Source organism: Apus apus, chromosome 1 (assembly GCF_020740795.1).
Source record: "Apus apus isolate bApuApu2 chromosome 1, bApuApu2.pri.cur, whole genome shotgun sequence".
In the NCBI taxonomy this organism is placed as follows: Eukaryota; Metazoa; Chordata; class Aves; order Apodiformes; family Apodidae; genus Apus; species Apus apus.
In genome coordinates this window covers 58,563,576-58,588,214 of record NC_067282.1, presented here as the reverse complement: position 1 = coordinate 58,588,214, position 24,639 = coordinate 58,563,576, and the positions used below count along the sequence as shown (strand labels likewise).

Genomic DNA, 24,639 nt, shown 5'->3' with positions numbered 1-24,639 from the left:
TTTAAATAAGAGAAAAGAAACCTCCCCACAATGAATTCACCTAGTTCAACGCATAATTAGGATTTCTTAGTCTGAATTGAATTGTATTTTAACACTTTAGTAGCTGTTTTTCATTATCTTTTCAATTTTCCAATGCTGGAATTTTAAGTTAGAGGAATATTTCTTTGGTTTGTTTAGTGTGATGGAAGTTAACTATAATCTATTTATCATCAAATGAAAGATATTTCTGTAAAAAATATATGCCTCAGAGGTTTGAATAAGTTCCTATAGAGCTCAGTGTCCCCTGAATCAAACATCAGAGATGTTCTTAAGTTTCTAGACCTAATTACTTGACTACAGAAAAAAAAATAGTGCTTAACGTTGGTTTGGGATAGATATATACTTGAGAATCCTCTTATCAATCCTCAGTTAGATCTATGACTTTCTAAGAAGGGAAGGAAATAACTAATACTGAAGAAACACTTTAATTCTTCACCATAGATGTCTTCTCATCTTACCTTTTGTGACCTTCTTCTGGTCTGTTTCTAGATTCTAACTTTTCCCTCTGATAAGCAGTGTTCATCTCATTGCGGAGCCGGTCATTTTCCCGAGCAATGTCAGAAGCATTTTGAATGACCAAGGCATCATATGTTTTCAATCCCATATCCTCTGCATTCTGCAAGAAGCTTTTGATTGAGGTGACCTCTTGCTGTTTGATGCTCATCTTCTGTAGCAAGCGCTGGCGAGCTAGAAATCCTCTTATAACTACCGTAACAGAAAGAAAAATTATGGACCAAAGAAAGACAACTAATTAATTAGTGAATAGCTTAATATTACTGTCTGTTCTGCTGTACACATGAGCAAATTAGCTCAGTTAATGTCCTACATGAAGAATGAAAAAATGTGATGGCTTATGAATAACATACTAAAATGGAACTCTGTTTTCTGCTGTCAGTGTTTAAAGCAAAACGATAGTAAATTCATTCATAAATCCGAGCTATCACAATGCAAAATGTTTCCTTTCATTCATCCTTATTTTTTATTAAATTATAACTGGAAACTTGGATGAATGCTACAGATTTTGAAAGCATGTATTTTTACTGCAAAGGTCAAAAGATCAGTGTTTCAAAAGAAAACCCTGAATAAATGATTGTTGCATTAAATGCAGAAGGAAATAAATTATCTTTTGCTTTTGGTCACCTTAAAAAAAAGCTTAAATACTTCTGTGTAGCTAAAAAAAAATCAAAACAGACACAAGATTTAAATTACACTTACAAGACCTTTTGTTGCTCATTTCTTTTCAGCAAAAAACCAATTAGGTTAAATTAATGCGAATTTCTCAAATGTATCTGTCACATCATGTCTGCATTTTTCAGTTTAAAATTTTCATCTGCATTGCATCAGATTTATCTATCTACTAGGCCTATCTTTCACAACCTTTGTCAGTCTTATGTTGGGAGATTCTTTGCTTATTACGGTTACTCTCATGGTCACTGAAAGTTTTCCGTAACTGAAGTCAGCAGGCAACAGGCTGTATAAGACCTTGGTTTGAGTTGGGGGGAAAATACTGAAAATTTTTATACTAAGACTGAAAGGTAAAATAAATACTAAAATGCATTAAGCCTTTTTAACAATGTAACTAAGTTTCAGTCTTAGGAACACTGCAGAACAGCACAAAATGACAGAGTAAAGCTGAACTCATATAAAGAAAAATGTAAACAGAGAATGACACAATTAGTAATTTATGAATGTAAACTGTTATTGAATAAAAAAAAAAAGCTAAAAAAGAGGCTATGTAAAGTATTTTCTACCACTTCTATTTCCTTGTTTAGATATGTATAATAAGATTTTTTTTAGAGATGCATAGTGACCATCTGATGCTCCCGTCCAAAATTCACTGGGTTTGGAAACATTTAAAATCAGGTACTTTTAGAGCATTTATAACAACTTAGAAGGTTTACATTTTTATAATCACAGCCAGTCATTCCATTTTCAATCTCTTTAGTTACACTCTATAAAATTGGACCCTGAAAGATTAATACATTTACCCAGTTTAGTTGAAAAGGAAATTAATAGTACAGTTATTTGTTGAAAATTTTATGAGAGGATTCACATTGGATATACATGTTACTGAGTCTGAATTAATAATGTTGCTGTTGCAAAGGTAATGAATACATTTACAGAACACATATATGAAAAATTCAGAAGAGCTTAATAATAAAAAATTGTTCCCCCACTTCCAGTATTTTCTTTAAGCTTACCTGCTGTAGCACAGATAGGGTATTTGACAAATGGTTAAGCATCAAATCCTGGATGACTTTGGAAAAATGCTTGTATTTTAAAATAACATTTTTAGGAGTGTGTGTATGTGTGTATTTTTACCTCAATAACAGAAAAAAAAGGTCGGTAACACCACTAAGGTTGGTTAGAAATTGAAATACCAGGATCACTCCTCTGGTAGGATTGTTAGCAGGCATGAGTGATGCAGAGCCTGCTAGGATGGTCCAGTACAATGACATCCTGTACAGCTAGCTGAACCATTTAGAGACTTCACAGCTACTCTGAACTATACACTTTCATCAAAATTGAGAAGTTTTTAAGAAACAGACAACAAAGCTTTGTCAGGAAGTGTTGGCAGACATACACTCCTTTTTTCTTTTGCACACATTTTGATGAACTGAGTAGCTCAGGTTTTCAGTAGAAGATGGACACTTCACCACATTTCCTTCTCTATGAGAACATTAGAAAGATTTTTGTCTTCAGTTGAACACAGAACAAAAAATAAATTCCTAACCTCAAAAACCGATGTAAAATGAAATTGTCATCTCCTAGATCTTTACTGGTCAGTTCCATCTACTACTAGGTAAGATTGTTTTATGAACTTGCTCCTCATTTATGTAAATCTAAACTCTCGAATTAAAATAATTGAGGTTAGCTCACACAAGGTGGAAGAGTATCTACTTTTTTACAGTTCATCTAAGGATAAAGATGAGGATAATCGAAATTCAAGTAGACAGTGTTTCTGGGATATGTGACAAAATGTGTTAACTATCATGTGTACAATGTGTTAAAGTCAATTCCTAATCTACATCAACTGTAATGGAAGAGCTGCACCATGATGGACTTTTCTACAGATATAAACAGTTTTCTCAGAGATTCAATAAGGTCAAAACTTTCCTTAAGTAGTTCTTATACCTGTTAAAAAAAAAAGAAAAAAAAAGAAAAATGACAGTCCTTAAACTAACATATCTGTTTTTTAAATAAAGTGTTTCTGTACATCCTTTCATTTTACTTTGACACCTTTCTCTGTCTGCATAAGTTAACTTTCAGGATAATAGAAAAAGACTTATCTGGCTTGCTGTGTTTTGCTTTTCTCCAAATTATGGGACATGAAGGCTTACAAGAAGAACTTTCGCAGGTACGTCAGTGATACATTGAAGACCAGGGAAAATGTGGGTCCTCCACAGAAGGAAGCAGGAGACCTGGTCACTTGGGATACGGAGAAAGCGGAGGTACTCAATTACTTCTTTTTGCCTCAGTTTGCATCAGAAAGTGCTCTAGACACACCACTCGAGTTGAAGAAGGCAAAGGCAGGGACTGGGAGAAAGACAATCCCCCCACTGTAGAAGAAGAGCAAGTTCAAGACCATCTAAAGAACCTGAAAGTGCACAAGTCCATGGGACCTGACAAGTTCCATCTGTGGCTCCTGAGGGAACTGGCTGATGAAGCTGCAAAGCTGCTTTCCATCATATGTGAGAAGTCATGGCAGTCTGGTGAAGTTCCCACTGACTAGAAAAGAGGAAACATAATTCCCATTTTCAAAAAGAGAAAAAAGGAAGACCCAGGGAACTACAGGCCAGTCAGTCTCATCTCTGCTCCTGGCAAGATCATGGAGCAGATCCTCCTGAAGGCTCTGCTAAAGTACACGGAAAATGTGGAAGTGGGTGGTAGCAACGAACATGGTTTCACCAAGGACAAATCGTGCCTGAAAAATGTAGTGGCCTTTTATGATGGGATCACAATGTTGTGGACAAGAGGAGAGCAACTGACATCATCTACCCGCATTTGTGAAAAGGGTTCAACGCTGTCTTGCACAGCATCCTGGTGTCTAAACTGGAAAGATATGGATTCAATGGACGAACCACTCAATATATAAGAAATTGGCTAGATGTACACACCCAAAAAGTTCTGGTCAACAGCTCACCTGTGGTATTCCTCAGGGATGGAAGTTGGGACCAGCACTGTTTAATATCTTTGTCAGTGACAAGGACAGTGGAATTGAATGCTGCTTCAGCAAGTTTGCTGACAACACCAAACTGCGCAGTGAGGTCGACATGCTGGAGGGAAAGGGTGCAATCCAGAGAGACCTGCACAAGATTGAGAGGTGGGCCCATGCAAACCTCATTAATAAGGCCAAGTGCAAGATCCAGCACCTAGGTCTGGACAATTCCAAGCACAAATACAGGTTGGGTGGAGAACGGATGGAGAACAGTCCTGAGGAAAAGGACTTGGGGATGCTGGTTGATGAGAAGCTCAACATGAGTCGGCAATGCGTGCATGTAGTGCAGAAAGCCAAACAACTCCTGGGGTGTATCAAAAGCAGCATGGCCAGCAGGTTGAGGGAGGTGATTCTCCCTCTCTGTTTTACTCTTGTGAGACCTCACCTGGAGTACTGTGTTCAGTTCTGGAGCACCCAACAAAAGAAGGACATAGAGCTGTCGGAATGAGTCCAGGGGAGGGCCACAAAGATGTTCAGAGGGCCACAGCACCTCTCCAATGAAGACAGGCTGAGAGAGTTGGGGTTGCTCAGCCTGAAGAACAGGCTCCACAGAGACCTTATAGCAGTCCTCCAGTACCTGAAGAGGCCCACAGGAAAGCTGGGGAGGAACTTTTTACAAGGGCATGTAGTGATAGGACAAAGAGCAAAGGTTTTAAACTGGACAAGGGTAGATTCAGGTAAGACATGAGGTAGAAGTTCTTCACCATGAGGGTAGTAAGACACTGGAACATGTTGCCCAGGGAAGTTGTGGAAGCCCCCTCCCCAGAAGTGTTCAAGGCTAGGTTGGATCGGGCTTTGATCAACCTGGTCTAAGTGGGAGGTGCCCCTGCCCATGCAGAGGGGTTGGAACTAGATGATCTTTAAGATCCCTTCCAACCCAAACCATTCTATGATTCTAGGCTAATTCTGCAAGTTAATAATTGCACCTGTTTGCAAAGGGCAACTTAATTCATGAGCAACATAGTCAACTGGATGTCTGGCTACTCCTTATTCATGCGAGTTCTTGATTTTCTCAGGTTTCCCAGACCATAAAAAAACATGTAGATGAATGACGGCTTTGATAAAACACACAGTTTTGGTGAAAATTACTTTTCAAGCCAGCCTAATTAAGGAGGGCTAGAACCAAAACCAAAATAAATGTTTTCATAAGGAGCCAAGAAGTCCTATTATCTTAATTCTTCAGGCACGGTTTGGCAGATTTCTTCTGTCTTACCTCTGCAAAACATGGACATATCTGAGGGTGTTTTACATTTTGGTGTAGGGTTATATTAAAGCACTCTGCTTGCAAAGTGGACCCTGAAATGTAAATATTTCCTTTCTATGATAATTCAGCATGAGAAGGGAAAAAGGATGAATCACTGTTGCTTTTCTAAATATGTGAATACAACAGGAGGATTTGCACAAAAAATCAGGCACAAGTTATCTACTCAGGTGAACTGTGGCCTGTGTGAACTGTCACTCTCCACATTCATTCCTGAACAGACATTATTTTGATTGTACTTGCTTCAAGTTTTCTCTTGGTTTCCTCTTTTTCACTATATCTTTTACAGTGAAGATCAGGTAGTTAAAATTAAAGAGGTTTACACATTCTCAACTCTGCATTATGTATTAACTAAAAAATAACCCCAAGATAAATATTTGTCTTTCAAATTTTCCTTGAAAAGGTGATAACGGGAATTGTTGCAGACATCAGCCAATTAGATAAATAATGCATTGTGTGAAGGAAGGTTCTTTAGACAAAGCAATATTCACATTTTCAACAGTTATTTGAGATTTTGATAGGAAATAGAACAGAAGTAAGAGGAAATCAGGAGACAGTGGATAATACCTCCTTTTAAAAATGTGCCAAAAAATGTCAGTGTGACCTTAGTAAAAATGCAGGCATAATGGGGAAAAAATGCCTAACCATTAAAAACAAGCCCTATCAAACATGAAAGCTGTAAGAAAAGAGCAACTAAACATATTAAATTGTTAGCTTTATATTCACTGCCAATATATTTGAACACATAGCAATTTTGTATCATCGTTACTCTATTTGATTTGTAACAGGAAGTTACAGGTGTTATTAATGCCTTGAAAGATCACTGAACCTACTTTAAAAAGGAAATATCCAGGTTACCCCAGATTTTAATTACAGCCAACAGTTTGCCATAAAATTATGTTTGACAGATAAAAGTACAAGCATTACCAATGTCAGGATCATCTCAAAAAATATGTCTAAGTTGTTAGCTGGAAATATGTCTGCAGGGAATGTATAAAATTCAGCAACCATTCAAGGAGAAGAAAATTTTTTGTTATGCTCAGTGTACAAAGTGACAGGTCAGGAATACTTTTCTGTAATTGTTACCTTTTTGGCAGGTTATAATTTTCTTCTGAAGCTGAAGGCACAAATCGTTGAGATGGTCAGCTTGCCAGTACTTAAGAAACACTTTTCGGACTCCTATCTAGAATACAAACAGCAGGGAAACCTTCACCATCAACAAAAAGGCTGAAACGGTGACAGACAAATAATGATAATACATATAAAATCCAGCTAAGGGTTGAGATGAGATCTGCAATTTAAGAAAAGTACAACAGCAATAGTTGTACAGAGAGATTGTAACAGTTTGTTGAATAAAAGATGTATTTGGAAAGGACGAGCAAACTGTTAAGAGATCCAGCACTCCACTTCCAAAAACATCTAGAAAAGGCACTACGAACTTCAAGTTAAAAACAAGCTGGAAAAAAAAATAATTACATTATGAACATAATAATGCTAATTTGTTAGACAATGTAATAGAAAATAAGGGTTAGCTTTTATAAAACAGTGACATGTGGGCAAGAAGACAGGCAACCGAAGTGGAGCAGAAAATGGTGACAGCTTCCATCTGTGGAACAAGAAGAATTTAGCTCAAGTTGGAAGGTGGGATAAACTCACTGCTCTTGGTGAGAATGATTTCTAATGTCCAGTAAAACAATGAATTCTAGTTCCCAGGCTTGCCTGATGAAGCTGTGCTGCAGTCTCCTTTTAGAGTCAAGAGAAGCAAGAGACAGAGATTTATTTGTGAAAAATAATATCCTAAGTATTGATCGAGTGTATGAGCTTATTCTGGTGCTGAGTGGTTGCTTACTTTAACTGATCTAGTTCTTGAAGGTCTTCATAACAATCACTAGATCATCTTCCCCTTTACAGAAAAAAATAGCAAGTTGGATCAAAAGAAAATGCTTTCCACTTGATGCCTTCTGAACATGCTGAAACAATCCTTAAAAATTCTTTTCTGTATAATCTTCAAAAGTATTCCTTTCTAATACCTTTAAAAAAAACCCAAAAGCGTACATAACCTAGCTACCCTAAAAAGAGTAAGTAGCTAAAAAAATGCATTAAGAAATGGTTTTTCTTACACCATTTTTTTGTCAGGAATTCTGTAGAAGAAACTTTCCTTCACTTAGAGATAAAAAGACCAATATCAGAGACCTGTGCTAACCAGCAAAGATTATAGCTTCTCTCTAGCTATTAATTTTGTATGGCTAATAGGCATACTGACTGATTGATTACCACCAGTTGGGCTGGAATTGCAGAAATTAATTCCAAATCTTGTTTGTCTGCAGCTCACAAGCTCATTCACTTCCCATTGCACCACTGGTGTGTTTTTCAGTATAGATCTGGGCAACAGGTATCAGCAGGGAGATTGCCACACCTTTTCAACTGATTGTTTTTAATCCAAACACTATTGTCAGATGTACATCAATGATAGGGATGAACTAGAAAGAGCCAGGCCATATATACCACGTCTACACTCCATTAACAAAATCCAGAAATGACTAGGGCATATTTTTGTCCTCCCTTCTCTTTAGAGAAGAAAAAACTATTTTGAATCAAATGATTTTAAAAGTCTCTGATTCTGTAGTTTGAGCTGATAGGCAATGATGGTGCAACTGTTAGTCTTTCAGCTAAAATCAGATGCTCTCAATGACAAAACTGGAAGGCTTTTTTTTTTTTTTTTTCCTTTTAGTATATCTTCTCCAAATAAAATAGGCCTTTTTGTGTTATTGCAAATTGTGTCAAGGCAGGTGATAAAAAACACATTTTACTTGTCTTGCCATTGTTGAAACTCATAAATAGGGAACAGGCTTTCTTTGCATGGTGGAAAATGCCTAGAACAGCTATTTTGGAAAACTGTGCAGCTATAGAAATACTAGTAAAACTTAAGTTATTCCAGAGCAGCTTCTCTGTTCAGACCATCTATTCTGGAATAGTCCTCTACTTGCAAATTGGAGTAATTATTCCAGAACAATATTACCTTTTCCTAGGTCCTGTTTCTACAATGGTAGTTATTCTAGTAAAATTATGTCTTTATATTTACTCAATAGATTATCTTGAGTGATACCCTCCAATTTTTAACTTCATATTGATCTGAAGCAATCTCACTGAGATCTCATTGTGTTTTCATAACCTGCTTTTAGGGACATACTCTCATCCTCTTTTTCTTGACCGGTGACTTCCAACAAAAGTTTTCACTTCTCTTCCTGTGCTTTCAAAATTCTCTCTTTGCCTGGTTGTCTCAGCATTGTGACTTCCTTCTTCATCCATCATCTGTTCTGGAATCAGCTTCTTTGCCAGGGCTTGCTAAATTTCCTGAGGAATCTTTCCTTTCATCCTCACTTTTCCTCCTCATTTAATCCAAAAGTTCTAAGAAAAAAGAGGTCAACAACTATCTTCTTCAGTTTAAATTTGCTTCTCTTTTAGAAATCTAATCCTGTATCATGAATGAGCAAACTTTTCACGTTTTCCCATCAAGTTTTCTACTTTTATGATTTCAGCTTTCTTCCAGGATACCAGAACTCCATCTTATCTCCTCCCACCATATCCACTCTGTCACTAAACCCTGAGAAATCTGTAATAATTGCTCATCAAACAACTATTTTTTCCACCCATCTTATCAAAACATATATTGAACTTTCCTTATTACTAGCTTTGGCTACTAAACCCTCCATCTTCTTGCTCACTTCCTCTTACACCCAAAATTCTTCTGTAAGAATAACTGAATTACTATTCATATAGTTCACTGTAATTAAATTATCATGCAGTTATAATTACCATTTGTATCTGAATAGCTCTCAGACAACCAAAGCCTGGATACCAACACTTAATAAAATAATATTCTTCTATTCCAATTATGTTTTTGCTTTATACTCCACTTCTCCTTTCCACAAACTCTACATCACATTGGAGCCTTTCTCCCACTCCCCCCCTTTTTTTCAGGCCTAGGCCAAGTCATTCACTTTTCCTCATTTCTGCCTCTTTCCCTCCATTCTTCAAAGTGCTTCTTTCTCCCCTTACTTCCTCACTGAAAGTCCTTAAAACATTCCTCTCTACTAGGGTGATATTATGGTATTTTGACAGTAAGAAAGGGGATGAAATGTTACGTTTTGAAATCTTAAAAAAAGCCCTGATTAAAAGCAATGCCCATGGCAAAATTAACAGCCCTGTTCTCAAGTAGTCTCACAATTAACATCGAGGCTATATTTCAAATGTATAACCTAAATATACATTGAGCTGCAATTTAATTTGCAGTGTGCAGTCACAAAATCACAGTCAAGAACATCACTCAAGGTTACGGTCAGTTCAGCTACAAGTGTCTGGCCTTGTCGTGTCACAACGTCAGCAAATGGGACAAGCAAATCATTAGCACTCTTGTCTCCCATCCTACATTCTAGGAACAACGTAAATGGAGTTACTGTGGCATCACTTATGCTATGAACTTCATTAGTAGAAGCCTGCTATAGTTTTTAAGTGAATGAAGAAATACAAAATGTCAATACAGATTAATTTTTACATTCAGATAGAAGCTATTTATAGATTTTACATCATATGCCAGGTCTATTGAGAGCAGACCTCTAGACAGAAACATGTATAGAAGAAACTGCTATAGCATACTTCATTATGTGTGTATGTATCTCCAGGATGGCTGGAGATTTGTATTGCTCAGTCAGTGAACTAAGGCTGATACCCTCTAAAGCTGACCAAGAGCACGCAAGTCTCACTGCCCTTGGTACAGTTCTGGTGTTCAGTGAAAGCAACAATGCTGAAAAACATTGGAAATTCATATGTCAGATATCAAAACATCTTTAGAGGATGCCACCTGTCTTCATCCTGGTCTCTTCTCTAATCACAAAATGTTTCCTGCTTGCCTAGGGGAAAAAAAGATTAAAATGTTCTTCCACTGAGGCACCACTTTTCAGTACTTTCTGGACTACAAAGTGCTCTCATTTGAGTCTGAAATTTTAATGCCATTCAGACTCCTGTAAAAGTAAACCATCTGTGAATTACAGTCATAGTTATTTTAATTGGAAAAGCATTAGGGTTTAAAGTGTTATTTTTCAAAATGACACATTTTTAAAAGATTAAGTAAAATTGTCATTGATGACTACCAAAGCTTCGAATGCTGCTAAAGGCCTCCCTTTTTTTTTTTTTCCCCCCTTTTTCCTAAGAGGAGGGAGAAAGAATGGGAGGGAGTTGTTTTCTCTTTATTCTTCCTTTTTTTTTTTTTTTCCCCCCCCCAAAAATGGTGTAGGATGTGGAAGCACAGACATTCAAAACCATGGAATGGATGCTGAGATGGTGTGTAGGTGGCATGGAGGCAGTATTAGCTCATACTTAATAGGTGTCAAGGGAATCTGTAAAGCTGTTTAGTTTAAAAAAGGCAATTTGTGGGAGTGCTGTGTGTTTCTGGCAGTACTTTCAAAATAGCTACCTACAAAAGACAGAGAACTATAATCTAATGATATTTTACACAATGACACACATTTTCACAGTGCATTAATGAAATGCAGAAAAAAGCCTTAAAACTATTGTAAAATGTGTCTTTTTGCAGTGTACACGTCTGCAAAAACATTATAATGACAAACACATTTACAGGGTACTGATCTTTTACAGGGACTGAAATGGTTTTTTTTAAGCCTTGCTCTTTCTGCTTTATTTGTTAGCTTTTCTTCACACATTTTAATACTCCTCCTTTGTCTCTGGCAAACTACTGACCTTGCACTGTGGTACATACTGAATAAGCCCACAATTTAGCATTGCTTATGTATGGCCTTAATATAAAGCATGTGAGTAGTTCAGTATTCATGCAAGCGACCATTTATGTAAGTACTTGTCAGAAGTTGGACTTTAGGGAGAAAAAAAATCATCGGTCAGCTCTCTAGAAAAGGGCAGAAAAAAATTCCTTTTCCAAAAACTGTACAAACCTCTCAGCTCTTTGCACTTGTTAAACAATTAAAAGGACTGGCCTAAAGGCAAGGAAGTGATCAGGAAATATAAGATGCATGTAAGAAATACTCAGTGGAGGAAACCCTAACCCAGCCTTATCTCATGAGATCTCTGGACTGACTGGACCTATCATTCTAGTCTTTCAAAATTCTATAGACACACCACCAGAAGAAACAATACAGGTGTCTCTCTGTGTGAGCTGAGAAATACAGATAAACCCAGACAAATAAGAGATGAACCAAATAAGAAGTGAAGTATCTAGAAAAGGGAAAAAGATAAAAGCATCAAGAAGGAAAACTGATGGGGCGAGGGGAGGGGAGAACACCGGGGAAGGGGGGTGGGATGGAGGTGCGGCCAGGGGAGAGAGAGAGAGATGTGGAATCCAGATTTGAGAGGTTGAGAGGTCTGAATGCAAAAGATATCACAAAGAAAATAGAGGTTTTGTAAGATTAGTAATCATAGACAAACCTTGAAAGGTGGACAGAGAAAGTGAGGAATGTATTTCAGAGTGAAAAAAAAATAGAAATAGGAACAAAAAACAGAGCTATGTGTTGAAAGATTGAGAGCTTGTAAGCATTATGAGGTCAAAGACCTATTATCTGTGAAGAGATTAGGATGGAGTTGTGTTGTGGAACACAAAATAACTGCTGAGAAAGCTTGAAGGTGGTGGCTGGCCCAGGGCAGCCTTCTGGTGAGATCCAAAGTCACTCTCTGGTTATTTCTGCTACTGGTAAATTATTTCCAAGAATATAATGGGATGATATAATAGGACAAATTAATTTTTCTGACATAATTCAAAGTATGAGGGAAATATAGACATTGGTGTTTTAATCATTCACTTCGTGTCTGGAAATTTCTCCTGGGATATTTTTAAAAAATATGATCTTCATAATTTACTTGAATTTTAAAATTGCTTAAAAGAAAATGGACTCTTAAAATAAAGTATTAAAACCAAAAAGGAACACTGACTTTTAGGACAGTTAAAATTACTAAATGACAAATGACTAAACTGGCATACAGTTTATGAGTATGCAAAAGTTTCCTACTCCAGTGGAAAAAAGGGTTAAGAATTCCTCATATATTACACTGCTTGCAAAGTACACTAGTACTTTATTATAGCATGTACAAATCAATTCATATTTCAGTATAGTACAACCACTATCATTTTAAAACAGAATAACCAGTTTTGTTAAAAAAATAACTTAAAAGTCTCTCTGAACTAAGCATACAATTTACATATGTTTGATCTCACGTACTTCTGCTCATTTCTCTGATTGAAGCATATGCCACTTACCATCTACACTCTTCTATTTAATCCTATATATACTTTTCCCAAAAAGGACTATGGTATGCTAATATTGTATATTAATGTATTGAAATAAAAACCTACTTAAGAGACATCTGTATCAAATCCAGTAAATGAAACACCTGTAGTTCAGTAAGGAAACGTGGTTCTCTTTGTGAATGGTAAGAACTGTGGATCACACTCTTAATTTTCTTCCTGCATTTACAGAAGTGCTAGAAGATTTAAAAATATCTAGATGGACTTCTGGGATATCCTTTTACTGGGGACTTATTCTCTTTTAATATTCTTTTTTGAGTTGAATAATTGAATAATTGAAATTGAATAATTGAATAATGCAGCTCTGCACTGGCTAGAATGATCTCTCTGGAAACACCTCAGACTCCTGAAACAACAGTTCCAGAAGCTGTAAAAAATGCAAACTGGCTCTAACTGGCAGTAAGACAATGTCTTGTCTCATGCAACTACCTGATGTTGATTTGGAGCTTCGTAAAAACATTCTGACTTACTTCCCTGCACTTTAAGGAACACCTGATGAGTCTGGTTTATCCCATGCAAACATAAGGCTTGTCTTATTTTTTTGAATGATCCCTTCTGTTCAGAATGCAGGCTACAGATAAGAAGGAATCTTCATGGATTAGAAGATGCAGGCAAAAAAATGGAAAGACAAATTAAGACAAAGTTTTTATTAGATATTTTTAAGGATTCCTATCTTTTAGCCAGACAAGCATTTCTAACAGTTAAAGGCTGAAAGATCCATTTTTGTGAAGTTTGGCCTTTGCTTTTATTTAACAGCTGCACTGTATAGAAAGAGCAAATTAAATTTATGCTTTGTTTTACTTCTGGTATTGTTTGCATTTCAGGAAGCTCCATCTGAAGTTACTGAGAAGGGTTAATTGCAGACCACTGCCTTTAGCTAGACAAAATGTAAAGCTCCAAGTTTTGATGACAAAGCTCAGTAAGCTGTGAGCTAACTCTCTTTTATTGAATTTATATTTGCAAGCTTAACAGTGTGAGGAATGATAATCCAAACAAATGAAAGTTTCCTTATGTCAGTAAAAAAAGCCAAGAACTGTATGTGCCCCATACTTCTCCCAAAGCATTATAAAGTTTGCAAGCTAGTCATGGTATTGAGACTGTAGGCTTTGCTCAGCTAATACATCACTGCATGGCAATAAATGAACACAGCACTGATATTGTGGGTTTCCTAATGGAAAGACCTTCACATGTTCTGGAGAGCAGGAGTTTCTTCTGCTTTCAATGGAGCAGCCAGAACTTTTATTCAATTTAACTCTAAAGTTACTACATAACATCTTGCTCCTTCTAACATTGATAGCAAAACTCTCACTGACTTCTCCAGAGGTTAAACAAGTCTATTATTTTCACTCTGTCTGGAGTAGGAATGGTTTGTTTTGATTTAGAAATCTGATTTTCTCTTACATTGAGTGTGCTTAAAAGCCACAGCAAGTAGATAAGCTTGTCAAGATCAAGTATACATTTAAGCTGAAAGAACACCTTATCTAGGTTGTACACAGAGTAAGGATGCAAAAACTGCCTTTCATTAACAGTTCTGCAGTTTTATAATTCCAGTAGTTAGGCTAAGTGCATGACTGAAACTGCATGGTATGCCAGCTTCAATGAAACAGCTATTTTATTGTCTTAGTTCAGTTATCTCCAGCTCAGCTTACCCAAGTAACAGCAACATTTCATAAACCTATCAACACTTCCCTAATAAATACTTTCTTCTAACACAGAAGCTGCTGAATCAAGCTCCAGAATTTGGCTAGCTGATAGTGTTTGCTCTTATGCTCTACTAAACAGTAGAAAATAAAGCAAAATTGGATTCTGGTATTGGATCTTCTGCATTTATCTTCCATTTTTAAGCAGACTGCAGTAGTTACAAAAGGAGAGAGAATTTATTCTGTGATTAGGTTCTGGGTTTTGTTTTGCTGGTTAACTTATGTAGGAAAGAAAGGATAATTCGTCAAGCAGGAAATAAATACAAAGAAACTGTTTTCTTTACTAATTTTGTGGGTATCACTTCAGAACACACATTTACTTTCCCCTCCCCCCCAAGTTAATACCACCCATCACAAACTGTGATAGTGAAGGTACATTATCAGAAGGGGGTTAAATAAAGTATTCATCCAGATTCACTCAGCTATAAAGCCCAGATCTTCCTTTTCTCCCCTCTGCTGCAGAATTTATTGGCAACCTCATCCTCTGATGATGACAGTATAAGCAGGAGGTTGATTTCAGATGTGTGTTGCTTTCTCCCAACCTTCATCATCTTTGATATGGATATTTTAGCTACCTATTTTTTTTGTCAATTTATCTACTCGAATCTGCAACAGCTCTTCAGGGAAGTGTCGGTAACATTGTTGGGGAAGACATTTTTTGACTTATTCATGAACCCCTGCATCAAACAAATTTTCAGTTCCAGCAGTGATTCATTTGAAGTAGTTACTGCTGGCAACAGTGGTTGAATAAAATGGTTATATGTGTAACCCCCTACTTCTTGGATGATTTTTAGCAATATACTCCTCCTTTCCTCTGGCTTTGCTAGCTGGTATCACCCTGAATTCCTAATTCCTCTTTTCCTTCCTTTTCCCCCTCCTCTTTTTCCCTTTTAACTTCTCCTCTTTTTTTTTTCAGGGTCCTCTGCTGTAAAAGCATGAGACCACTCATGATAACTGCAGATCTTATAAGCTCCCTCATTTAGATTGTTATTTAAAGTTCAACTTTCATGATTTGGCAAATGAATCAAAAAGATAATTGAGAGGGAGAGATTATGTGACACACACATTAGTCACTATTGCTGCTAGTTGGGTTTTGTATCACGTATGCAAAACATGCTAGTGTCAAACTTGTATTCACTGGGCATTTGTCTTTAAGAAAGTGTGTGGACTTAAAATGCATTTTCTCCTAGTTTTCTTCCATGATTATTAACTTTCCATCTGTTTGTCACAGATCTCAGTGGCTTGAAGAAAGTGTAAGGAGAAGGAAACTCATTTTTTCAGACCTTGTTTCTTTCAGCTTCATCTATTGTCATGTACTTCCTAGTCACTGAGTGACAATGGTGTAACTCTCACCCCCAAGTCCTCCTTTTCCATTTAACTTATCAGTGTCACTTAAAAGTTTTGTTCTTTTCTGGTTTGAAGGACAACGTATTAAGCACTGCTATTGTTTTGCACACCTGACTTCTCCCAGTGTTAATGAGATTCTGGAGTCAGACCCTCTAAAATCTGTTTGAGATTACAAGCTTCAGTCCCAGGGGACAGGTGGAGCATGATGAAAGGATTCTGTTTTGTAATTTCCTTCTTACATTTTTTGTCTTTCAAGGTTTCAGGCTTGTTTTCAAATGCCAATCACTACTGAATCACTAGTCTTGAGATGCAGGCTTTTGCTGATGGCCAATTGCTTTTTTTTCATGCTGCAAGGCTGTTACTGGCTCCTGGTGAAATAAACTCCATAGGCATCCTGCTCCGTGTTTCATGTCTGCAGCACACTATGCAATTACTGTTCCACAGTTTTTACCCAATGTCAAGCTTGTAGCCCCACACAAGTTCTGGAGGTTAATGTTACTCTCAGAGTGGTACTCTCTCTTGACTCGTAAGTCAAGGTACAGCTTCTAGATACCAATAACTGTTTCTATAGGGAACCTTGTGGCAAGGATGCAGATTTTACATCAAGAAAATGTGCAGGTTTGTTTTTTTTTTTTGTAATTCAGAAACGATTCAGCCACTAAAATATGTACACCAGATCCCTTTAAAAAGCTGGATGCAAATGTACAGAGTATACATGCTTGATTGGAATATTTTCCTTTCTGCAAGAATACACTGATTTTTTGACATAATGATTACAGCTACTCATATGCTAGAAAATTCAGAAAATCAGTTTGAGTCTATCCCAAAGCATATATTAAATGTCAAAAGAATACACTGCTGCAAAGGATCTGGTGGCTTGCCACAATGGAAATGACTCAGCTAGCTTGTTTAAAGAATGATATTTTAATTGCTTTGTAGATCACAAACCTGCCAGCCTTGTAATTTACACTGCTGAAGAACAAGACGACATCTCTCCCTGGCAGACAACTTCTTCTTCTCTCCTGCTGCTGTATCAGCCAAATCTTTATACCTAGAAAAATCAGCAGAAGTAGTTACACTAAGGTTGACCTGGTTGACATCTTGGCAGTTTTACTTTGACTGTCAAGTCTTTGATATTTGAACTGGAAGCTTAGGATTCAGCTGCTGGGGAAGAAAACAAGAAGGTCAATCACTTTCAGTCTTTGTATCATTAGACATGACCTTGGTTAATAACAGTGGGAGACAAGTGATGCGCAAAACCCTGATTTCCTTCCTGTCAGTTCCTTGGATAACTCACTGAAAATCAATGCTGAAAGAAGGTGAAGCATCACCAACTGATTTCACTGGTAATGAACTGGGCCACTGACAGGAGGAAAATACTTTTTTCAATATGTGTCATATGACATATGCCTATTAAGGAACTCATAAGAAAGTGACATGGATAAAAGTGTTTCCCATTATTCTGAAATAGTTTTTTCTTCATTTTGAACAAAAAGCCTTATAGCAAAGAGACTTTAAGGAGCTTGATCAGTTTAGAGTATTGGAAAGAAGATCAAGAGGAGACTTGATTACAGCATTGAGTACCTTCAAAGATAGAAAATGTTAGATATTAAAGGACTCTTTGATGTAGCATATAAAAGAACTAATGTAGGACACTTAAGTTATACAAAGTCAAATAAACTGTAAAATTCAAAGTTTAACTGTGGACTTATTACAACATATTACTAAAGAAGCTAATGGCTTTTATACATCTTGATGCTTCATATTATTACTATACTTTCTGGAAGGTATTCCTCAGTCTAGATCTGACTTTATGTAACGAGCTGGTATGCTTTTTTCATACTAAAATGCCAGTTTTTGAAAAGGAAAGATTTTTGCAAATGTGTCACTTTTGATTAAACTCCCAATGAAACAGAGCTAAGTTTTGAGGCTTGTGTGCTAAATACATCCCCTGACACTTTATTTGTTTTGTTCTTTAACAGCTAAATTCACCAATAGCTCTGGTGCAGCCCAAAAATGAGTTGTCTTGGGACCACTCACACGGACCATGGCAAGACTGGAGTGACTTCAGGGACATGAATGGTGTAGCAACTCTAGAGTAACATCTGCAGCCAACCTGCTCTAAGGCCAAATTTCAACTAGACTTCTGTTTTCCTGGAGCTGCATAGACCCTTGGGTACCTCAGCTCCTGCAGTCTGGAAATATTCTCTGGTCTGGTAGCATTCCTGATGAAGACTCCATGGCTGTCTATACTAGTAAATGAAATGTGAGAGGAATTATTTCTCTGGCATAGAAACCATTTGGAAAAAAAACCCCAGCCTGACTATTTATTAAGTATTCTGTTAGGTATAATTAAACTCTGCCACCTTCCAACAGAGTGTAACCACATCTAAACTGCCTTCTAGGACTGGTCACTAGCTTATCTTAATTCCAAAATTGTGCCCAGGAATTGTTTGGAGGAATGCTGGTTGGAAGGGTTCAGTGCTTTACAAAAAATCTTTTTAGCTCATTTAACACTCCAGATTAGCAGTAGCAAACTGTGTACCCTGCTTTCCCAATAGCTCAAATAGCTGTATGTTCAAAAAGACATTTGTTTTATGGACTGTTATTAAGGCTGGAGCCACCTCATTTCCATACTTAAACCAACTGGATTTTCTTAGAAAACATGGGGAATCAGAGGTGTTAGAGAGACAACTGCTGGTAAGTTTAGCAACTGCTGACTGAAACAAAGATGATTCAGCATTGACTCACAATACATGAAGAACTAATTGTAAAAGTGGTCAGCCTGAAACTCACTCACAGTAGAAACCCAAAGAAATATATTTCATTCCTGAAACAGAGCCAAATTTAAATCTAAAAGGTTGAAATCCTAAGTTTGGATTAGCTTTACTTTAGATCCATGTAAATCGCAGGAGTCAAAACACAGATAGCCAAACATTCTTTGCAATTTGCATCACACAGGACAAAGATGATCCACGGTTTTCCTTCAGTTTTAAGAGTCTCTGCAATTCCACCACATTATCCTATGAGTCTAATCAGAGTTCAGAATTCCCTTGTATCCATTAAAGAAAACTCAATCTTAGAAAAAGAGTATGGGCTACTGGTTGTGGCAACAGAGAAAAAGCTAACTATGGAAACCTAATTCTGCCACAAACTTCCTCTGTGAACACAGCAAGTCATTTGGAAGATGATCTACCCTTCCCTAAGCTAGACGCCAAAAAGCTACACTCCCAGCATGAGTTTGTCATATTGTTCTCCAGTCTGTGAAGACAGGTAATTCCATAGGGTGACTTGTTCTACCCATCCTAGATATTTCTGTTAAAATTCAAGAGATTGCTCTCTGGAGATGCCTTTCTCTACTGACCACAGGTGAACTCAGAAGTGAAGTCCAGTTTGAATGCTTGCATTCTGGGTTGCCAAGAGGAATCTCACCCTTAGATCTACTTGTCTGATTGATTTACGCAGCAGCGCAGAGCGGAGAGCGGCAGCGGCCTTCACAGGAAGTTGCGCGAGGGCAGAGAGCGCGAGGGCACGTGGAGAGCGGCGCGAGTGGAGGCAGGGAGAAGAAGACACCGGTAGCTTTCTCTAGCATGGTCACAACATGCCCTAAAACCGTATTGAAAAAGGATATGGGAACTCAGACGGAGGTTCTGAGCAGGCACGCAACTGTGCAGGTCTCTGGCTGCAGCGAGTGCCTGAGCCTGGCACTGGTACCAGAGGGAGCCAGAGGCACCGTGTGTGTGCAGTGTGAGCAAATCAGTGATCTCCTCAGGCAGGTGGTTAGACTGACAGAGGAGGTTGAAAGACTAAGAACTATCAAGAGAATGTGAGAGCGAAATAGATTGGTGGAGCCAAACCCTGAGGCAAGGGCAGAAGGAAGAGGTTCTTGAACAAGTGATGGATCCCCACCCCGCCTGTCATCAGACAGAAGGAGAGAGAACTTTAGGGACATGGAGGAATGGATGGAGGTCCATCCTCGGAGACGCAAGCAAAAACCCTCCCAACCCCCTCCGCCCTCCGAATTGCCCTTGAAGAATAGGTATGAAGCCTTGGTACTTCAAGGACAGGAAAATGAAGTTGGAGCGATAGATTTGTCTAGTGAACCACCTAGGACTTGTTACTCAGCTCCACGTCTTAGGACTTCTTCAACTAAGAAGGAAAGGAGGGTAATTGTGGTGGGAGACTCCCTTCTGAGGGGAACAGAAGGGTCCATCTGTCGAGCAGACCCATCCCACAGGGAGGTCTGCTGCCTCCCTGGGGCTCGCATTAGAGATGTTAAAAGGAAACCCTCTAGTATTGTAAATCCATCTGATTACTACCCACTGCTGATTTTTCAGGTTGGCAGTGATGAAATTATTACAAGAAATGTAAGGGCAATGAAGAGAGACTTCAGGGCCCTGGGACGGCTAGTTAGGGGGTCTGGAGCGCAAGTCGTGTTTGCCTCCATACCTCCTGTAAGAATGGGTGGAGCGGTAAACAGGAAGAGTTTACTGATGAATGAAGACTCCAAAAAAAAAATTTTTTTACTGTGAGAGTGACAGAGCACTGGAACAGGCTGCCCAGAGAGGTTGTGGAGTCTTCTTCACTGGAGACATTCAAGACCCGCCTGGACGCATTCCTGTGTGATGTACTCTAGGTGACCCTGCTCTGGCAGGGGGGTTGGACTAGATGATCTTTCAAGGTCCCTTCCAACCCCTAGGATTCTATGATTCTATGATTCTATGATCTACAGAGTAACTAATAGAGGCACTAGGAGAAATTCCTTATTTCTCCTATGTATTTTGTTCAAATATACTCACTATCTTAGACCCTAAGATGAAAAAAACATCTTTAGGCCTGGTGTCATCATCTGCTACCTCAGATCAATCACTTTTTTCTTTTTGTAAGGCTGCTTAAGCAAAAATAAAACAAAATTTGTAGCTGTGTTTCAGCCAGAATGGTGCCCTGTTATGTTTCTTAGCCCAGATTCCTAACACCAGACAAGTTATGGGAATGGGTAAGTGGGAATGAGCAGACTACACCTGTTGATGGCAGCCCAAATTTGTCCTGGACAAAAGTGGTGGTGTAATCATAAGACTACATGATTTTTTTTTAACCTGTTTTTCAGTGAGGTAGTTTTACCATGTAGACACAATAATTGAATGTCCTCTTAAATTTAACCCTATAATGATCTCAAGAATAGCAAAGTAACTTACCATTTTCAAATTTACTCTATCACAGAAAACAGCCATAAAAATACTGATTTTATGGTGCAGACTTGCATAGACAAACCTGAGTTACTTGCAGACAACAGGGCTTCCTTTTGGGGAAATGTGATCTGGAGAGTTTTTGAAACTTTCCCTTATCAGAGAATTCTTCCACCACTACTGCAGCCTTAGTTCATTCTGAAGTGAATGAACAAACCCAAGTAAATACCAGGCTTTTTCTCACTGACAGGTCATACACTTTGCCCCATGTGATAATGCAAGTGTTCTTGTAAGGCTTTAGAGGGGATCTTTAGGAATCCAGTAGCACACTTAGTGCTGCCTTGCTAAAAAATTCTTTAATTGGGTGAAATAGCTTGGATGAGTTAGTGGCCTAGACTTTCCTAAGGGTCAGTAGAAGACAATATTCAGGTGTCATATACCCTGCTATAATATTGATGCTTAAAATAGGTCAGACGAGTTGTGCACTGCAACCCCCCCATTTCTTGCTATTGAATCTAAAAATGGTCTATGCTCTTGACCCCAGCATAGATATCTAATATTAGAGTGAATCTCTCTCCTAGCCAAGTCAAGAAGCTGATAAGAAACGCTATGTCATGGCCTAGCCAGACAAACTCATTCACTAACAGATCCAAAACAAGATAAAACCAGGGAGATTGAAAGGATAAAACCGAATCAAGACCTCTCCACAACCAGGTCAAGACTAATGTAGTGTTGAATAGGAAATAAATGCAAGATCTCTTTGTGTGCACCCCCCTTCCAGTTACAAGTTGAGACAGGGACTGCTACCATTGAGGGGGCTATCCCTGGTGCCCGTCCACAGGAAATCAGTGTGACAGAAGCTCCATTTTCCCCTGCTTTCCCTTAGTACCCTTCCTGTCCTAGCTTGTCATTTTTACACACCTACAGAGAAAAAAGAGATTTTGGCTAGACAGACTAGTGCTGTGAGCATGTACAGACTTGGCCAGGATCCTCTGGTGTTGCAGAAGCTGTTCTCTGACCTCTCTTCCTTCTGAATGATTTTGTTTGTTTGTTTGGATTACACACTGTTGCCAATACCTTCAGGTAGCTTGTGAATACAGAAAACCCAGTTCTCTTGGATCTTCACAGATAAGGATGTTATCTGATCATTTTCTCCCTCAGTTCCCTAAGCGCACAGCTGACAAGATCCAGCAAGCTGGTTTTCCCTAAGAGAGAATATTCCCGAGTTCAGGTTATGGCATAGCAACCCACAGTAATATTCTCAGGCTCAGCAGGCTATTTGATTTACATGGAGTGTGCACAAATAGGCTGTAGGGCTGTACTCCCAGTTCTATATGCACAGCAAATCTTTAAGCTTTGGAATAAACACCACACACTCAATTTCAGTAGCACATCAACATGACAGAAGACACTAATGGAAAGAACAGGGAAAGTACAAAGGGCATAAAACCAAGCAGCTCCAAATCAACAGCTTCAACAAACCACAGAGATGTCCTTGAACTGAAGCCTCAGAACAAGTTTGTTTGTTTGTCTTGCTATTCTTTTTCTCAGATCACTTTCTTGCCCAGCTAAGAAACAAAGACCACAAATGACAAAGTCAGAGGTAGCTACTGACTGTCATCCACCATCTTCGGTAAGAGGACAACTTCTAACATGCAAACACAATTTCTTCCTGAAAGCAACACCTTCTCTTCATGACTTTGTCTTGTCATTTACAAAATTAAAATAATGCATGGCTGGCATGCAAATGCTTTATATGAGTATTAAGTAATGTAGTTTTAGCTTTTAAATAACCAAACACACCTTCTGCAAGGAAAAATAATCAGTCCTGTTAGTGTAATTCATTACGTTGCAGTTTCATTTTCTCTTTCTTCTGTTTACCATGATGTATTGTTTGCCAAGGTAAAATGTCATGGTTTAGAAAAAAATGTTCAAAAGGTAGTGAATAAAAGAAGGCAATCAAATTAACTTGTATCCTGTATTTCTGCTAGAAGAAATGTAAAAATTGTCATCACAAAAGAATAAAACCAGGTTTTGCTGGCTTGTTAAATTCTCTTTTTTTCCTTTCTAAACTTCTTCTCTTCCTTTGGCAGTAAGTAACAGATTGATATATTACTATGTCTGTGAAGTGTGTGAAAGTGACGGACTTTGTTTGTGAAACTTGTCACTGTGTGGTCATAACTCAGGATTTTCAGTTTTGTTTGTTTAGATTTGGGGAGGATGGGGAGAATATGCTTGGCATGGATTGTATTTATAAAACCTATCAAGTGAAGGCTGAAATATCTAGAGGACCTACCTACTGAGAAGAGACAAAAAGGATATATGGAAAAATGTCAAGTAATAGAAACATTATAAAAGCAGTTAGCAGCAAAGAATAAGATAGAATATTTTTATTACTGTTATTTGTATATAAAGGATACACAGTCATCCCACTTCACTGTGTTATATTCTTTTTTTCTAGCCTAATTATTTTTAAAATATGAGGAACATGGGAAATTCCAAATAATTAGAAGAGAGGAAATAGATTATTATGGTTTCCAAGAGAAGAAAAAAAAAGTGATTCTGCCAATCTCTGTACAATATATATGACATAAATATCTCATTATACATAATAAATATTAACAACTAAAGCAGGTATTCAACATTTTGGAGAAAATAAATCTTTGAATGTGGAGAAGAAAAGGATTCCTCCATAAATAACAGATTACAGCACACAAACAGACTGCATTTTGGGCTTCTTTTATAGGAGTACAAAAATACAGTAAGGGCTATAAGGTTCATCTTTATATGAAATGTTTTGCACTGAGGCTGCTTCATACAGACTGACTGAAATAATTCAGACTGCTGTAGTAGTTTTTCCACCCTTTATCTTTTCTAGACTTCTGAATTTCAATTTCTGGAGAGAAGCAATAAGGAATAGATGTGTGTCTTAATCCTAGAATATTTATTCATATACTTCAGGTAATTAAGCAGGGGTTCCTTCGTCTTGGAGTACATGGCAATAGAATAATAAATAGAATATAAATTATAGTTCAGCTCTTGGGATTAGTGGATTCAGCTACACAAATAAAAAATGAATTCACAACATCTGCTAAAGATTTGCATTACAATACTTTCCATCTTGATAAAGCTATGTAAAAATATATTTATTTAAGAAATTGGCAAAAATGACACCTCAACTCAGAAATGTGCTGGCATCAAACAGACAAGCAGCCCTATTACACGAACACTTGCTTCTAACTCTAGAAATGTTTACATTTACCTGTAGATAGACAGGCCTTCTCCATAGCTAACTTCCTCTTCATGCTTGGGCAGTCCACAAACAGGTGCACAGAGCAGTAAAATGCTTCACTGTACGCAGAATATGTGGACTGCAGGACAAATCTAGGTTCCTTTATCAGCCTGCTAATTTGATTCTGTATAAAACAGAGGTGATAAAGTACTGGTGTGGAACAAAGCTACCTTCCCTTTTCCGCAGATGTGGCCATGTGAAAACAGAGCATCAAAATTAAAAGTCCACCTGCAAAACTAAAAGGCCTGAAAACACAGAAAATCAA

At 37.8% G+C, this 24,639-nt stretch overlaps 1 protein-coding gene across 6 annotated transcripts in view; it reads right to left on the bottom strand.

Moving 5' to 3' along the window:
- The window catches only part of MYO16 (myosin XVI), a 365,593-nt gene that overhangs the window by 44,847 nt on the left and 296,107 nt on the right, over positions 1-24,639 (bottom strand). For all 6 annotated transcript variants that reach the window (XR_007888391.1, XM_051608256.1, XM_051608258.1 and 3 more), the window contains exons 28-30: positions 16,845-16,947; positions 6,606-6,702; positions 498-744 (exon numbers count right to left, since the gene is read on the bottom strand). Coding sequence is in view for 5 of the 6 variants with exons in the window: in XM_051608256.1 (XP_051464216.1) it covers positions 498-744; positions 6,606-6,702; positions 16,845-16,947 (447 nt within the window). In the remaining variant the exon portion in view is untranslated. The remainder of the gene's footprint in view (positions 1-497; positions 745-6,605; positions 6,703-16,844; positions 16,948-24,639) is intronic.